At 42.0% G+C, this 12264-nt stretch overlaps 1 protein-coding gene and 1 long non-coding RNA gene across 2 annotated transcripts in view; one reads left to right on the top strand and one right to left on the bottom strand.

Moving 5' to 3' along the window:
• Window positions 1-2594, top strand: part of FGF4 (fibroblast growth factor 4) — a 4363-nt gene extending 1769 nt beyond the window's left edge. The window contains exons 2-3 of the mRNA XM_031593303.2: window positions 86-189; window positions 1706-2594. Coding sequence (XP_031449163.2) covers window positions 86-189; window positions 1706-1882 — 281 coding nt within the window. The 3' untranslated portion in view covers window positions 1883-2594. The remainder of the gene's footprint in view (window positions 1-85; window positions 190-1705) is intronic.
• The window catches only part of LOC116229090 (uncharacterized), a 12941-nt gene extending 732 nt beyond the window's left edge, over window positions 1-12209 (bottom strand). Inside the window, exons 1-6 of the long non-coding RNA XR_004166944.2 lie at window positions 12099-12209; window positions 8929-9092; window positions 8143-8233; window positions 3761-3810; window positions 321-408; window positions 1-103 (exon numbers count right to left, since the gene is read on the bottom strand). The exon at window positions 1-103 is cut by the window's left edge and continues 732 nt beyond it. This is a non-coding gene — a long non-coding RNA (uncharacterized LOC116229090). The remainder of the gene's footprint in view (window positions 104-320; window positions 409-3760; window positions 3811-8142; window positions 8234-8928; window positions 9093-12098) is intronic.
• Between the last annotated feature and the right edge of the window lie 55 nt (window positions 12210-12264).

The raw sequence follows: 12264 nt of genomic DNA, 5'->3' as shown, positions 1-12264 counted from the left end.
ACCTCTGGATGAGTGCAGAACTGACATCATGCACTCCCTCAAGGCACAACCCTTTGTACCCCTGATTCCTGTGTCTCTTCTGTAGGTCTGCTGGAAATCTCCCCTGTGGAAAGAGGAGTGGTGAGCATATTTGGTGTTAGAAGTGGACTCTTCGTGGCCATGAACAGCAAAGGCAAACTCTATGGATCTGTAAGTAGCCACCAGTTGCGTGCCTGGGGAGGGGACCATGGTGGCCTGGAATGAGAGGTGTACATGGTGCTGGAAGCCAGGGCCCCACAGATGATCCTTTATGGTGTGATTAATCAGTGCCTGTCACATACCTATTGATCGCTCCTTGTTAGTACTCTTGATTGGAGAGCTCCCATGAGAGTTCAGCACCTTCAGGGTCCAGGCTTGTAATTATAAGATCTGTTAAGATACAGTGCAAATCTTCTAATACATCTAGTCCATGGAAAAAATACTGGCATGTTTTAAAGCACACTGGGTGAATAGTAACAGTGCACGTCTTAACCCACGTTGAGCTGTCCTACTTTAGAATTCAACTGTGTATAAGTTGCAGTGATTAGCATCATTTCAACCCCATGTTCTTGGATTTCCTTCCCTACCCATGGCCTTTGTATTTCACATCTCTCAGGAATGTTTTGAAGAAACATGGGCTGAGAAAGGGCCAAATTATGTCAAAGTTGACTAGGGCATTTTCACATGCATGAAAACTTGAATTATCCAGAACTATTTTCTGTGGCATCAGTCCTGTCACAGAGGATTTTGACTTACATGAAAGCCAGGAATGACTAGTCATCAAAGTGCAAAAGCTCCCTTTGTGCCAAGCCTAAAAGAAACAATATGCTGCTTTGGTGTCCTGGATAAAGCAATTCTCATTGTAGTGTTCAGCCCTGGCAAGCTGAGACCTATCTTACAAAACCATCAGATTTGCCCACTAACAAGAGATGACCTCATTTGTTACTTTCCATATGACACACCTGCAACACCTGTCCCTCTTTGTACTTGCATGTGAAACCCCTTTACTAGAAGCATGCTTTCTGTCAGCTCTGTCTTCCTGATCCATTAACACAGATAAATCTAAGCCCTTCCTTCAATTTTAAAACTCAAGATGCATGTGAAAATGCCCTAGTCAACTTTGACATAATTTGGCCCTTTCTCAGCCTGCTGGTAGGACAACCACTGCTTTGGGAACTAAGGAAACTTACCAATATGTAGATTAAGAAATATCAGTGAGCCCTTGCACTCTGAGAGGGGGACATAAGCACTGGTCTGCCCTAAACCCACAACTAAACTCACAACTCTCATTGCCCCAGTGTCCGACAGTTTCTTTTCCCCTTCTTTTTTATGGAAAAAGCTCATCAGCTGAGCTAGATGATGAGTAGGGCAGCAGAAGTGCACCTGGGTCACTCCTGATGGCAGTGCCCTCTGTTAAAATGGGCCTCTTTCTCTCAGAAGCACAGACAGAACTACAGGGTGTCCTTCTGTCTTCCACATGTCTGTGCCTGGCTAAGGAAGCAGCACCCTTAATAATTGTCTGAGTGTCATTTGAAGCTTCCTTTGGACAACCACTTCAAAAAGATTACTAAGGGGGGATGTCAGCTGCATCTTTTCCTGCAGCATACCTACTACACCTGGTAGCAAGAATATTTCTGCACCTGATGTTTAAAATTCCTTCCCTCTCATTCTTTCCTTTTCATTTCAGACCCATTTCAATGATGAGTGCAAATTCAAAGAGATCCTCCTGCCAAACAACTACAATGCTTACGAATCCAGGATTTATCCCGGGATGTACATAGCCCTGAGCAAAAATGGAAGAACAAAGAAAGGCAATAAAGTATCTCCCACAATGACGGTGACACATTTTCTTCCTAGAATCTGAGACATCTCCCTTCCGACCTACCTCAGCACAGGGAAAGACTCAGAACATGTTTGGGAAAAAAGAAACGTGGTGCACTTTTACTGGAGAGTTTTATGCAAGAGTAGGTGTAAGATATTTAAATTAATTATTTAAATCTGTATATATTGCCACTAAATTTATTTATAGTTCTGATTTTTTTTTTTTTTCCTGAGAACAAAACAAACCTCCAAGCCTAGGTATTTCATTTCATGGTGCAACAGTAGGAGATTTTTGCTTTGTGGTTTATTTAATTCGTTTCCTAAGTTATCACAGGTGTGCTGCTACTACGCGTTCTATAACCGGTGACACTCAGTTCCTACTACATTACAACATTTTGCACTGTTGGTGTGTTGTACAGCGTCTATTGTCGTACGTGTACTTGTTTGCTATGTTGGCTTTGTTCCTCTGTGTGTTTTCAAAACCCCCACGACTCCCAGAGAAGCTCTTGGCCTTTGAGAAGGAGCAGCACGGAGGTGCCTGGGTGGGATGCCGGCGCGGAGCCACACACAATGCCTGACCTCCTTTGTGCAGCGTTGCTATTTAATTGGAATGGTATCGGTTTACTTCGGTGCAGAAAGTGCGGTGCTGAAGAGCTGCCCCACAAATCTGTTTTTAGATCTGCCAGTGCTGAACTTTGAACTTTCCTGCAGTCAGTCTTAGAGCTGCCAAGCAGCGGAGAGGTTTAAGCACCTATATAAACTCAGCGGGCTTTTTATTTTCTTTTCTATTTAGATAAACAGGAGCATCATATTTTTTGTGGCCCTTAATGGACGCCGCATTTGATACGATGGCTTCATATTAGGCGAACAAATTGTCTGCTCCTCCCCCAGTGAGCGCACTGGGGCACGTACTGTGATGAACAGATTATATATATTCAATATCAAATTCCCTCTCATATTTGGAGACTACACACATTTGTCAAAATTTGCAAAAAAAAAAAAAAACACCCAACAACATATTGTAATACTCATATGCTTTGAAAATCCAAAGTCATTTGCTGGTTCGCTGAAATGCAAGCTCCATAGAGAGAATTTAGATTGATTACAAGTAACCGAGGTTGTTTTGTACTATTTATTATTTTTGGTGCAGTATTTGGAAGGAGAAATATGCTGCTTTTTTTTTTTTCCTGTCTCATTCCCTAAAAAAGTTGATTAATTTCTACCTCACTAACTCTCAAAGCCAACCTCCTAACAAAATCTGCATGGAAGGTACACACTTTTCTGCTTCGTCTTATAATGTTGGAGGAGGGCTTCGGGGAACAATTGCTGTAATCCCAAATCTCTATTTTTTTCCATATGTAGCCAAAAGTATTCAAGATAGAGTCAGATGCATCCTATTTGAGCCTTGTCACGTTTGAGCTATCTTTACCCAGTGATTTACTTTTAGTAAGGATAATCATGGTGAAAATATTTGCAGACAGCTGTCAGGCTGCAGTACCATATCGTCATCAAGTAACCCTATATTTTTCTTTATACATTTTGCAAGAGTAAACTCATGTCTCTAATGCGATGAAGGAAGAATCAGGTATGATTATGGCAGAATCTTTAAAAGGATCCATTTTTTCCCTTTGTTCTTTCTTTCTCCTCTTTAAGAGATACGCCATCTTCGTGGCATCGATATGTTAAGTTGTAACCAGGACTAACCACAATGTTTAATGAATTAGAGGATGTTTACAGATCATCTTCCAACCTAAACTAACCATTTCTGACTACATGCAAGTCTCAAGGCCGTGGGTAATTTGAGTTCAGCTATTTTTTTTTCCTCTTACATTCCTACAAGAAAGTATTTGTTCTATTGGAATCATATAGACTTACCTCTATTCTCTGCTTACACATGACCTTGAAGACAAAATCTACTCACCAAAGTTCAGTGAGACCAGAGCAGACCAGGACCACACCTTAAGCCAGCTGCTGCCAAAGCAAAAATACAGTTTAAAAACAGGAAGCCAAATCGGGGAGATGTCACACCCAAGGTTTTTTTTTTTTTTCTGTAATTTGGGGGATTTCTCTACTTCCTATGTGTTCTGTATGTGAGCAATCATTATGTAATTATCACTGCTACCTCTGCTAACAGATGGTTTTATTCTAGGATTCAGACAGCAAAATCGCAAAGAGTTTCCCTGGGAATGGTTCTTTGTCACTTTTCACGCCATCAAAATCCACAACTGAGAGCCTCGCATAAGATACGTTCAGAGGTGGTTGTTGTAACTTTGAAATATTGTGATAAAACCTAGATGACAATGTTACATGGTATGAGTTTTCACCATTTACCAGAATCTGTCTGTAGTTTTATACAGGTGCTGTTCAAGACTGTGGTGTATGTGCTGTGCACATTTAAATGCACAATAAATGATAAATGTTTACAGTGTATGGCACCCTGGAATTGATTTTGACTCTTTAGAAAGGAATGTGTCCTGCAGAGAAAAATTTAGAGCTACTTCACTTTCCCAAAGACGAGGAAGCATTTGCACCTCTGCCAGATACTTCACGAATGACAATCTGGATTTCTTACTCAGCTAAAGTTCACCCTGGAGAGGTTGGAAATTGTCCAGGAAAGCCCAGCTTGGTAAGCTCTGTAATAGATACACATGCTGGCATCTGCCACAGATTAGTATTCACGCTTGTATTAATGACAACAGCTTTTCAGGCAGCGTCTCATATTAGCGATCAGAGGCACAAACCAGTTTTCTGTTGCTGGATGTTAGCCTTACACATGAAACCAGATTGCCTTTTCCTTGGTTTTAGAGAGTGCTGCTATCTCTCTTGCTGCAAAGAAGGATTGCACACTGATGCAAGAGGTTCTAGGATTGATTACCTGTTTGATTTAAGATAGTCTCCTTCTACTGTTACCAATTACACGCGCAACGGTGTATAGAAGTACGAAGTGCTTTGTAGTATGCCTTATGGCAAGACTCCTCAACTTTTATTTATAAACACTCACACGTATGCACTTGTACAAGCACAAGCACACAGCCAAATCTTGTGGTTTGACTCAAGGCCTTCCCTTTCTCGGGACTAAGGAAGGATGTGTTACAGCACCATCAATATTTAGGTTTGAATTCATACTCCTTGATGGCAAAGGGAGTTTTCATTCTCCTAAGGGCTACACGACCCCAGGATACAGATTTTTTCACTTCATTTTCTGGCCCTACTTTGAGCAAGAGCAATTTCTTTCTAAAGTTGCTCAGGCTTCATGAATGTAGCACAGCTGGCTTTTTTAAAAACCAGACAAGTATAGCTGCTCCTATAAGTAGGACCAGAATAAATAGGTAAGGAGACATATGATCATTTTTTCACAGTAAACTGTTTGGTTTTTTTTTTTTTTTTGTTTTTGTTTTTTAAAATGTAAATTTGTCACTGCCAGGTCTTACCAAATTTTAACCAGAAGTTACAGTTTTGGACATAACATTGTTTCAGCCTTGTGGAGACGTTCAATTATGATTTTAAAATTGTTTTAGAGAGAAATCCTAAGGCTTAGCTGCCAGGAAGTTGAGATTTCAGAGTATGGCTTTGCTGGAGTACCAGCACCTCGTGTATAGTCCTACCCCAAGAGATGTTATGCAGAGAAAACTGGAGAAATGTTCTCTCTCTCCTCTGGCATTCACTTTTGCTCCATTGCTAAGTCAGCTTTTCTCCCATTGCCTTTGGAGGTAATAAAAGTAACGCATGAAAGCTGATAATCAGCTTCAATGCCTCAAAAAGGGCCCTGATACATCACGCATTGCAACATTTCTGAAATCCCCAAGAGCACTGCAGTGCTCCAGGCACTCCTGGTGCCTCTGGCATCCTCCAACAAATATTTCCCTGCACAGAACAACTGAAAATCTTTCCTGATGCAGAATTAGCCCTGTCTGTGATGGCCCAGCCTGTCCTGTCAGGCAAAGAAGAGGAGTTGTGCCAGCCTGGCCCCTGGCAGCAGTCCCAGGGCAGCGCACTGCAGTGCCCTGCCTGCCTGCAGAAAGGCTGCAGCAGGCTCCCTGCCCTGTCGCTTGTTTATGGGCTGGCACCTTCCACATGGCCCTGACTCCTCTGTGGCATCCTCTGAGCTGCCTGTATCTAATCTGTGCTAATAAAAATCAGCATGACAAAACACTGCCTCGTATATAAATAGCCACAACATTCAGAGCAGTCACCAAGTTTATAGTTCCAGTTTCGGTTGTTCACACTTTACCACTTGGTTTGCACTGCAGTGTATTAACTAGCCATGCAAGTGGCCAATTAAAGAGAGTCTGTTAAGGGCTGAGGAGCCTTTTGATAAAAACTAGTGAGCACTTCAGCAAGGGAGTTAAAAGGAATTCCCTGAAGCACTGCAGCTCCCTTTGTATGACAAATTATTGTTGTTTTCTACCAAGTGATCTAAATAGAGATGGGGTTGTGAGGGACTGCAATACCTCACTGTTTTCAGGTGATACAGCACATAAAAGGGAAGCACAGCACAATTCCAGTTTCCTGCACACCAGCCATAATTTACAGACCTCAAGCAAGAAATACTACCCTGCTCTGTTTTTAAATTTGTTTGCTTAAAAAAACAAACAAACAAACAAAAAAAAAAACCAGCTAAATATCATGCCAAGAAGCAACTACAGTCAGTGACTTAAGGCTCAATAATCACTTGATGTAAAACAATGACAACTTCCAATCTCATAAATCGCACTGTATGTTAAAGCGATGGTTTGCAATGTCTATTGAGCAGATTGATTTTTTTTCTTTTTAAGGTTTTTGAGAAAAGAACATTTCAGTGTCACACTGAAAAATAAGACGTTAGCGTCACCTCTGCCACCAGCTTACCTGCAATGCCAGCAGCGAGGAGCAACAAATGGTCTGGCCCTTCCTTCTGGAATGCCCAACAGGACACCACAAAGCGGTTCAAGAATGGTAAGCACCCAAAACTGAATCCAGCTGCATCTGTGTGGTGCCCTGGGAAATGTCTAGGACTAGCAAACAACTTGCTGTGAATGTTTCAATCTAGGCAGCTTATATTACTGCACCTTTTTGACACCAACATTAATGCTAGTTTCCAAAATACCTACTAACTCCTAGTTTCCAAGATACCATTAAATGATGTTCAAAATATATCTTTTAGTATTATGTCAGAAAATAATTGACATTTGTGAAAAACAAAAGTACTGAACTTGTAACAGTTATGGAAAGCTTGTGAGAAAGAAAGCAGGTATTTCTTCAGGGCATGTAATCAGTAAGCCTTCTAGTTGAAGAAAAAACTACAAATTGGCACTTGTTCAGCAACTGGTTTGTGTTGGGCAGGTCTCCTAGCTAAAAGCATGCTGCACAACCACACTTCAGTTGAATGTGCAAGTTTGTTTCAGTTTTTCTTAAACTGAGCGCTGATTTGACCTTGGGAACCTTCTAGTGTCATTGCATTTGTGCCTATACAATTATATGTTATTGCTCATCATACTATTTTACTGTGTGTAGATAGAGGAACACTCACTCTCTCTGACTCCCCAGGCTGTGTTGACCTTCGCAGTCCTTCATTCACACTACTTCATATAAGTTAAAGAAAGTGATTTAGTGATGTTTGTACCAATTTACATATTCCAGATTCAAACTTGTTGCTAATCAGGTTACCTCTGAAGTACAAATCAGATCTTTATCAGCTTAAAGGTATTTGGTAAGTGTCAAAGCCACTTGGTAAAACTCCGTGGTTTCTGGTGAGGTTTCTATTTACATCCTTTCTCATTATCTCCACAGCTACATCTGTTTGCCTCCAGTGCCTTCAAGAAGTGTTTGTAATGTTAGCTGGGGCCAGTACAGCTGTTTAATGTCACTGGGGATGAGGGTGCTTGTGGGAAGGAAGGGAGTAACACCTGTGGTACCAGCAGCCCTTAGGCACTGAGACCCCAAACTCCTGAGAACCTCATTAAAGCAGCTCTGCAAGCCTGGATACTCAGCCATGCATGAAGTCCTGGACCTTTTGTCAGACAAACCTCTTCTAGAATATGATCCACATGCCCTGAGCTCTTTCCCAGAGTAGGCACCACCTCACACCCCAGCAGCACAGCAGGGCAAGCGGCCTCCACAGGAGCCTGCCCCTGCTGGCCACGTTGCCCATGCCCACACCTATGCTGATTCCCAGCCCCATTGCATCTGCTGTTCATCTCCCATCTCACAGCCTGGTAAGACCAATGAGGTCTCTCCAGCTGGGCACCCTCCAGCGTGAGGGCCACTCTTTGCCAGGCTTGCACACCCTCTCCTCTTCTCTCCCTCCCCATGCCTTCACATTACCTCTGGGGTGCAGCTCCCCGTCACTCTCCTCCCATGCCAGATCCAGCTCCGATACCTGCCACCAAGCACTCGGTTCTGCTGCGGGCAGGAGCTGGCGCATGATGAGTTACACATTAACTGATGCACTTGGGCTGGCATCTTGCCTGCGCTCTGTCTCCTGGCTGGTACTTCTTTCAGATAATGGCTCTGATGCCGGAGTGCCGCATACTGTTACACCAGGGCGATGACCTGGGGCTGCCCTCAGAGCTAGCTCCAGGAATGGCAGTGCCCGTGCGGGTACGCAGGTGCGGCCCACATCGAGTCTCAAGGAAGCACAGCCATAACATCAACTGCAGTTCATTGCGGCTTTGCCACAACCCTGAGGAAAATGACCTTGGTTGCTCTTTTCCTTATTTCTGGCATTGCTATAGCAGGCCAGGTGACTGACACTGCCTGTCCCCAGTGACACTGTCTGTGCCCAGCCTCCTCCTCCCATCCTGCAAAGGGCTCTGACACCTTTCCTTCTGGTTTTGCCATTTCACCTCAAACTCTTGCTTAATTTTCTGCTCCCCTTTGATTTCTTTGTTGCATTACCTCTTGTCATCCTCCAATTCTCTGTCACCTTTTCTGCTTTTTGCCTTCCCTGAATTTTTTGTTGTGTTAATGCCAACATGCATGGACTACCTCGTATACCCCGGCCAGGGCAGGTGTATTTTCTTACTGCTCCAACCACTATCTGCCTATGGTTTTCATCTTCTGCATGAAGTCCAAGTCCCTTTCTAGGCAATCACAGACTTTCTTACTCACCCACGCTTTATTTCTTCTGTACATTTCACCTCCCTCGCTCCTGACCACCTTCTTTCCAAATGCCCCAGTGTGTCAGAGGGAACTGAACCAGCTTCCATCCAGCCACAGAGGTGAAAAGTTCAGCACACACTTTCCTCTGAAGAGCAAGGTGTTCCTGCCACAGTCTGTAATGAGAGCAGAATTGGGCCATCAAGGGTTTGTTTATCACCCCAAAGTATAAAAAAAACAGGTCCTTTGTGCTTGATGATATGTTATCAGATGTGATTCACTGGGTCATATCTGTTTTGGCAATCAATCACAGCATGGGCAGTTCAGCACAGTGTTTTTTAACAAGCTTGGGATGATCAAGGAAGAACACTTACGAATTTATGGGACTATCTAAGTTACAGCTATGACAATCTCATGCCATGCAAAGAAGCTGTGCTTCTAAATAACCAAAGTATCTTCTAGAAAGAAAAATATCTACGTAGATGTTCATCTCCACCTCTTGTGTTAAACAGCAGTTGTATTTCAAAGAGCTTAAATACAGAAATACTGTTGAAGCCAGATTTGTAGTCTGAAACAAGATATTACACAGAAAGATAAATTCAAAGTCTTTGATCTCAAAGTTCAGGAGATTTACATTTCTTCAAATGTTTATTCTAAAAATATTAGTCACATAAGAGATAGGTGCTTATTTTAATTCTTGTTTATTCTTTTCATTTTAAAACATACATTAAAATTTCAATTATAGAACAGGTATAGCCATATAATACCTTTTTATATCACACTTCATCAGATAGCTCCTGGAGAGGATATTTTAGATTAATAGCTAATAAGTAACAAAGAATGTGAATTCATGGAGTCATGCATTTGTAAGATTGCTCCATAGGTCACACCAAACTAAAGCTTTTTCAGTAAATTTTATGGTTTTGGATGCATCTTAGTCCAAAATGTGGACAAAAAGAGTAAATGCAGCCGTAACAGCTCACGTGTTGAAAATCAATCAAAATACCTTCAGAGATTAAAAATGAAGGCATTCAATTTCTGTCTGGGGCTTTTACGATTTATACGACGAAATAAAAATCACTATGGCAATGTTCACACTGGAAATCTGACTGTAAGCATCACGCTTCTAAACACTGTCCTTCTAAGCATATTTATGTAACCTTAGTAAATTATCATTATGATTGTCTTATGACTTCTCACGGCCCTGTAAGCCTCAACCTACTCAGTCACATGCAGCCAGCAAAACTGAGACAAAAAAAAAAAAAAAATTGTTGAAGTATTTTGTGAATAAAGGCTGAAAAAAATTAATAAAAGGCTCTGCAGATCTTGACCAGGCTAGGTTCTCCTGGTTTTTTCTGCTTTCAAGTCAGGTGAATATGAATGAGTGACCTTGCAGAACAGGTAAGCTATGCTATTAGTTTAAAGCTCATTACTTAAACAATTGCTCTTGTTCTTCTGCAGAACAATCACAGAAAAGAAATAAGGCTACCGGCGCAATCACCAAATGAACCACACTAAATTTCAGATGAATACTCACAAAAATACTCTGCTGTAATCACCCTGTGACTCTTACAGAAAAGCAATTGATGCACGAGCAAGGAACACACATGCACTTTAATGAGAAAGATGTTTGTGTGGGTTGCCCTAGCCATCCACCTCCAGAGTCCCACAGCATCAGGTCAGAAGTGTTCCTTTTCCCTCCTTATGGCAACATAAACCTCAAGTTTCTTTCCTGGAGTTTTAGAAGAAGACAGTACAAATATGCATTTTCCATATTTTACACTCTCCAAAATTAATTAAGAAAAAAAAAACAAACAGGAGCAAATATGCATCTGCTTGACAATTTATTCTGGTTCCATACATATGATCATCAAACACACAGTCATTTGGTTCTGCTGAAAGCCTCACCAGCTCTACAAATGTCTACTGACCTCATAGGGACATGGCCAGGCACTGATCATACAAGCTGCTGCACTAACAGGATTGTCTTTGCACATGACCATGCCTTGATGTTAGCAGAGTGGTAAAGGATATATTCCTGATTAAAGGAAAATGGCATGAACTGGCAATCATAAACACACATCCAGACCTCGAGTGCTGTGTTCAGTTTTGGGCCCCTCATTACTAGAAGGACGTCAAGGCCCCGTGGCATGTCCAGAGAAGGGCAATGAAGCTGTGAAGGTTCTAGAACACAAGTCTGATGGGGAGCAGCTGAGGTACCTGGGATTGAACAGGAGAAAAAAAGAGAGGAGGCTCAGGGGAGACCTTATAACTGTTCTGAAAGGAGGTTCTAGCAAGGTGGGGATCAGCCTCTTCTCCCAGGAAACTGTGATAGGACAAAAGGAAATAGCCTCAAATTGGTTCAGGCTAGATATCAGGAAGAATTTCCTCTCAGAAAGAGTGGTGATGCACTGGAATGGGCTGCCCATGGAGGTGGTGGAGTCACTGTCCTAGGAGGTGTTCAAGAAGAGGGTAGATATCACACAGACTGACGTAGTACAGAGTGGTAGAAGGCATGGGTTAGCAGTCAGACTGGATGATCTTAGCAGCCTTTCCAACCTTTTTTAATAAGTAGAAGTCCACCACAGCTTTGGTAATAAAGTGATGTGCAACAAAGAATAGCTTGTGGTACAAGTTTTCTTTTTTTTTCACTGTTAAGGAGATTACAAGGTTATAACTTGTAAAATAAGCATATTCCTGATAATTAAATTAAGGATATGAGCTGCATAAGCAAATAACAATCACAAGAGAGAAGAAGAGGGATGCTGAGTTTCACACATAATTTGTTTCTGGCTACTTAGCAGGGCTATGGCAGACATTCACTAAGTAGAGAACAAACATTCACTATTTAGCTCACCTATCCAGCTAACGCCTTTACATTTCTACTAGCAAAAGTGGCTCCTCTGGGACAGTTGGTTGTTTGTTGTGAAAAACTTTTCACTGAGATGGCTTTAAAAGAGCATTTGCTGCTAGGTTAAAAATGTACTCACATTAATGAAGTAACAACTATACAATATTATACTTCATACTTACATAACTTATACCTCATGCTGCAGCTCTGATTCAGGTCTACCAAAGTGACTAGGAAAGTTTCATAGAATCACAGAACATCTTGAGTTGGAAAGGACCCACAAGGATCACCAAGTCCAGCTCCCAAGCACACCCCAAATCCTTCTCCCTACCTTAGACTACAGCTTAATCCTTCATCGCATAGCCTACATCCTTCATCCCATTCCTGTCACTGCATCCTGCACAGGGAGGTAACATCCACGATCATCCAGGCTTGCAGTGAGGCACACATAGAGACAGCCTCATCTGAATAAGCCACACCAAGGCTTTTGAGGTAGC

Source organism: Phasianus colchicus, chromosome 5 (genome assembly GCF_987193195.1).
Source record: "Phasianus colchicus chromosome 5, bPhaCol1.hap1.1, whole genome shotgun sequence".
NCBI lineage: Eukaryota > Metazoa > Chordata > Aves > Galliformes > Phasianidae > Phasianus > Phasianus colchicus.
The sequence above is the reverse complement of the archived record's forward strand: the minus strand, read 5'-3'. Positions and strand labels throughout refer to the sequence as shown.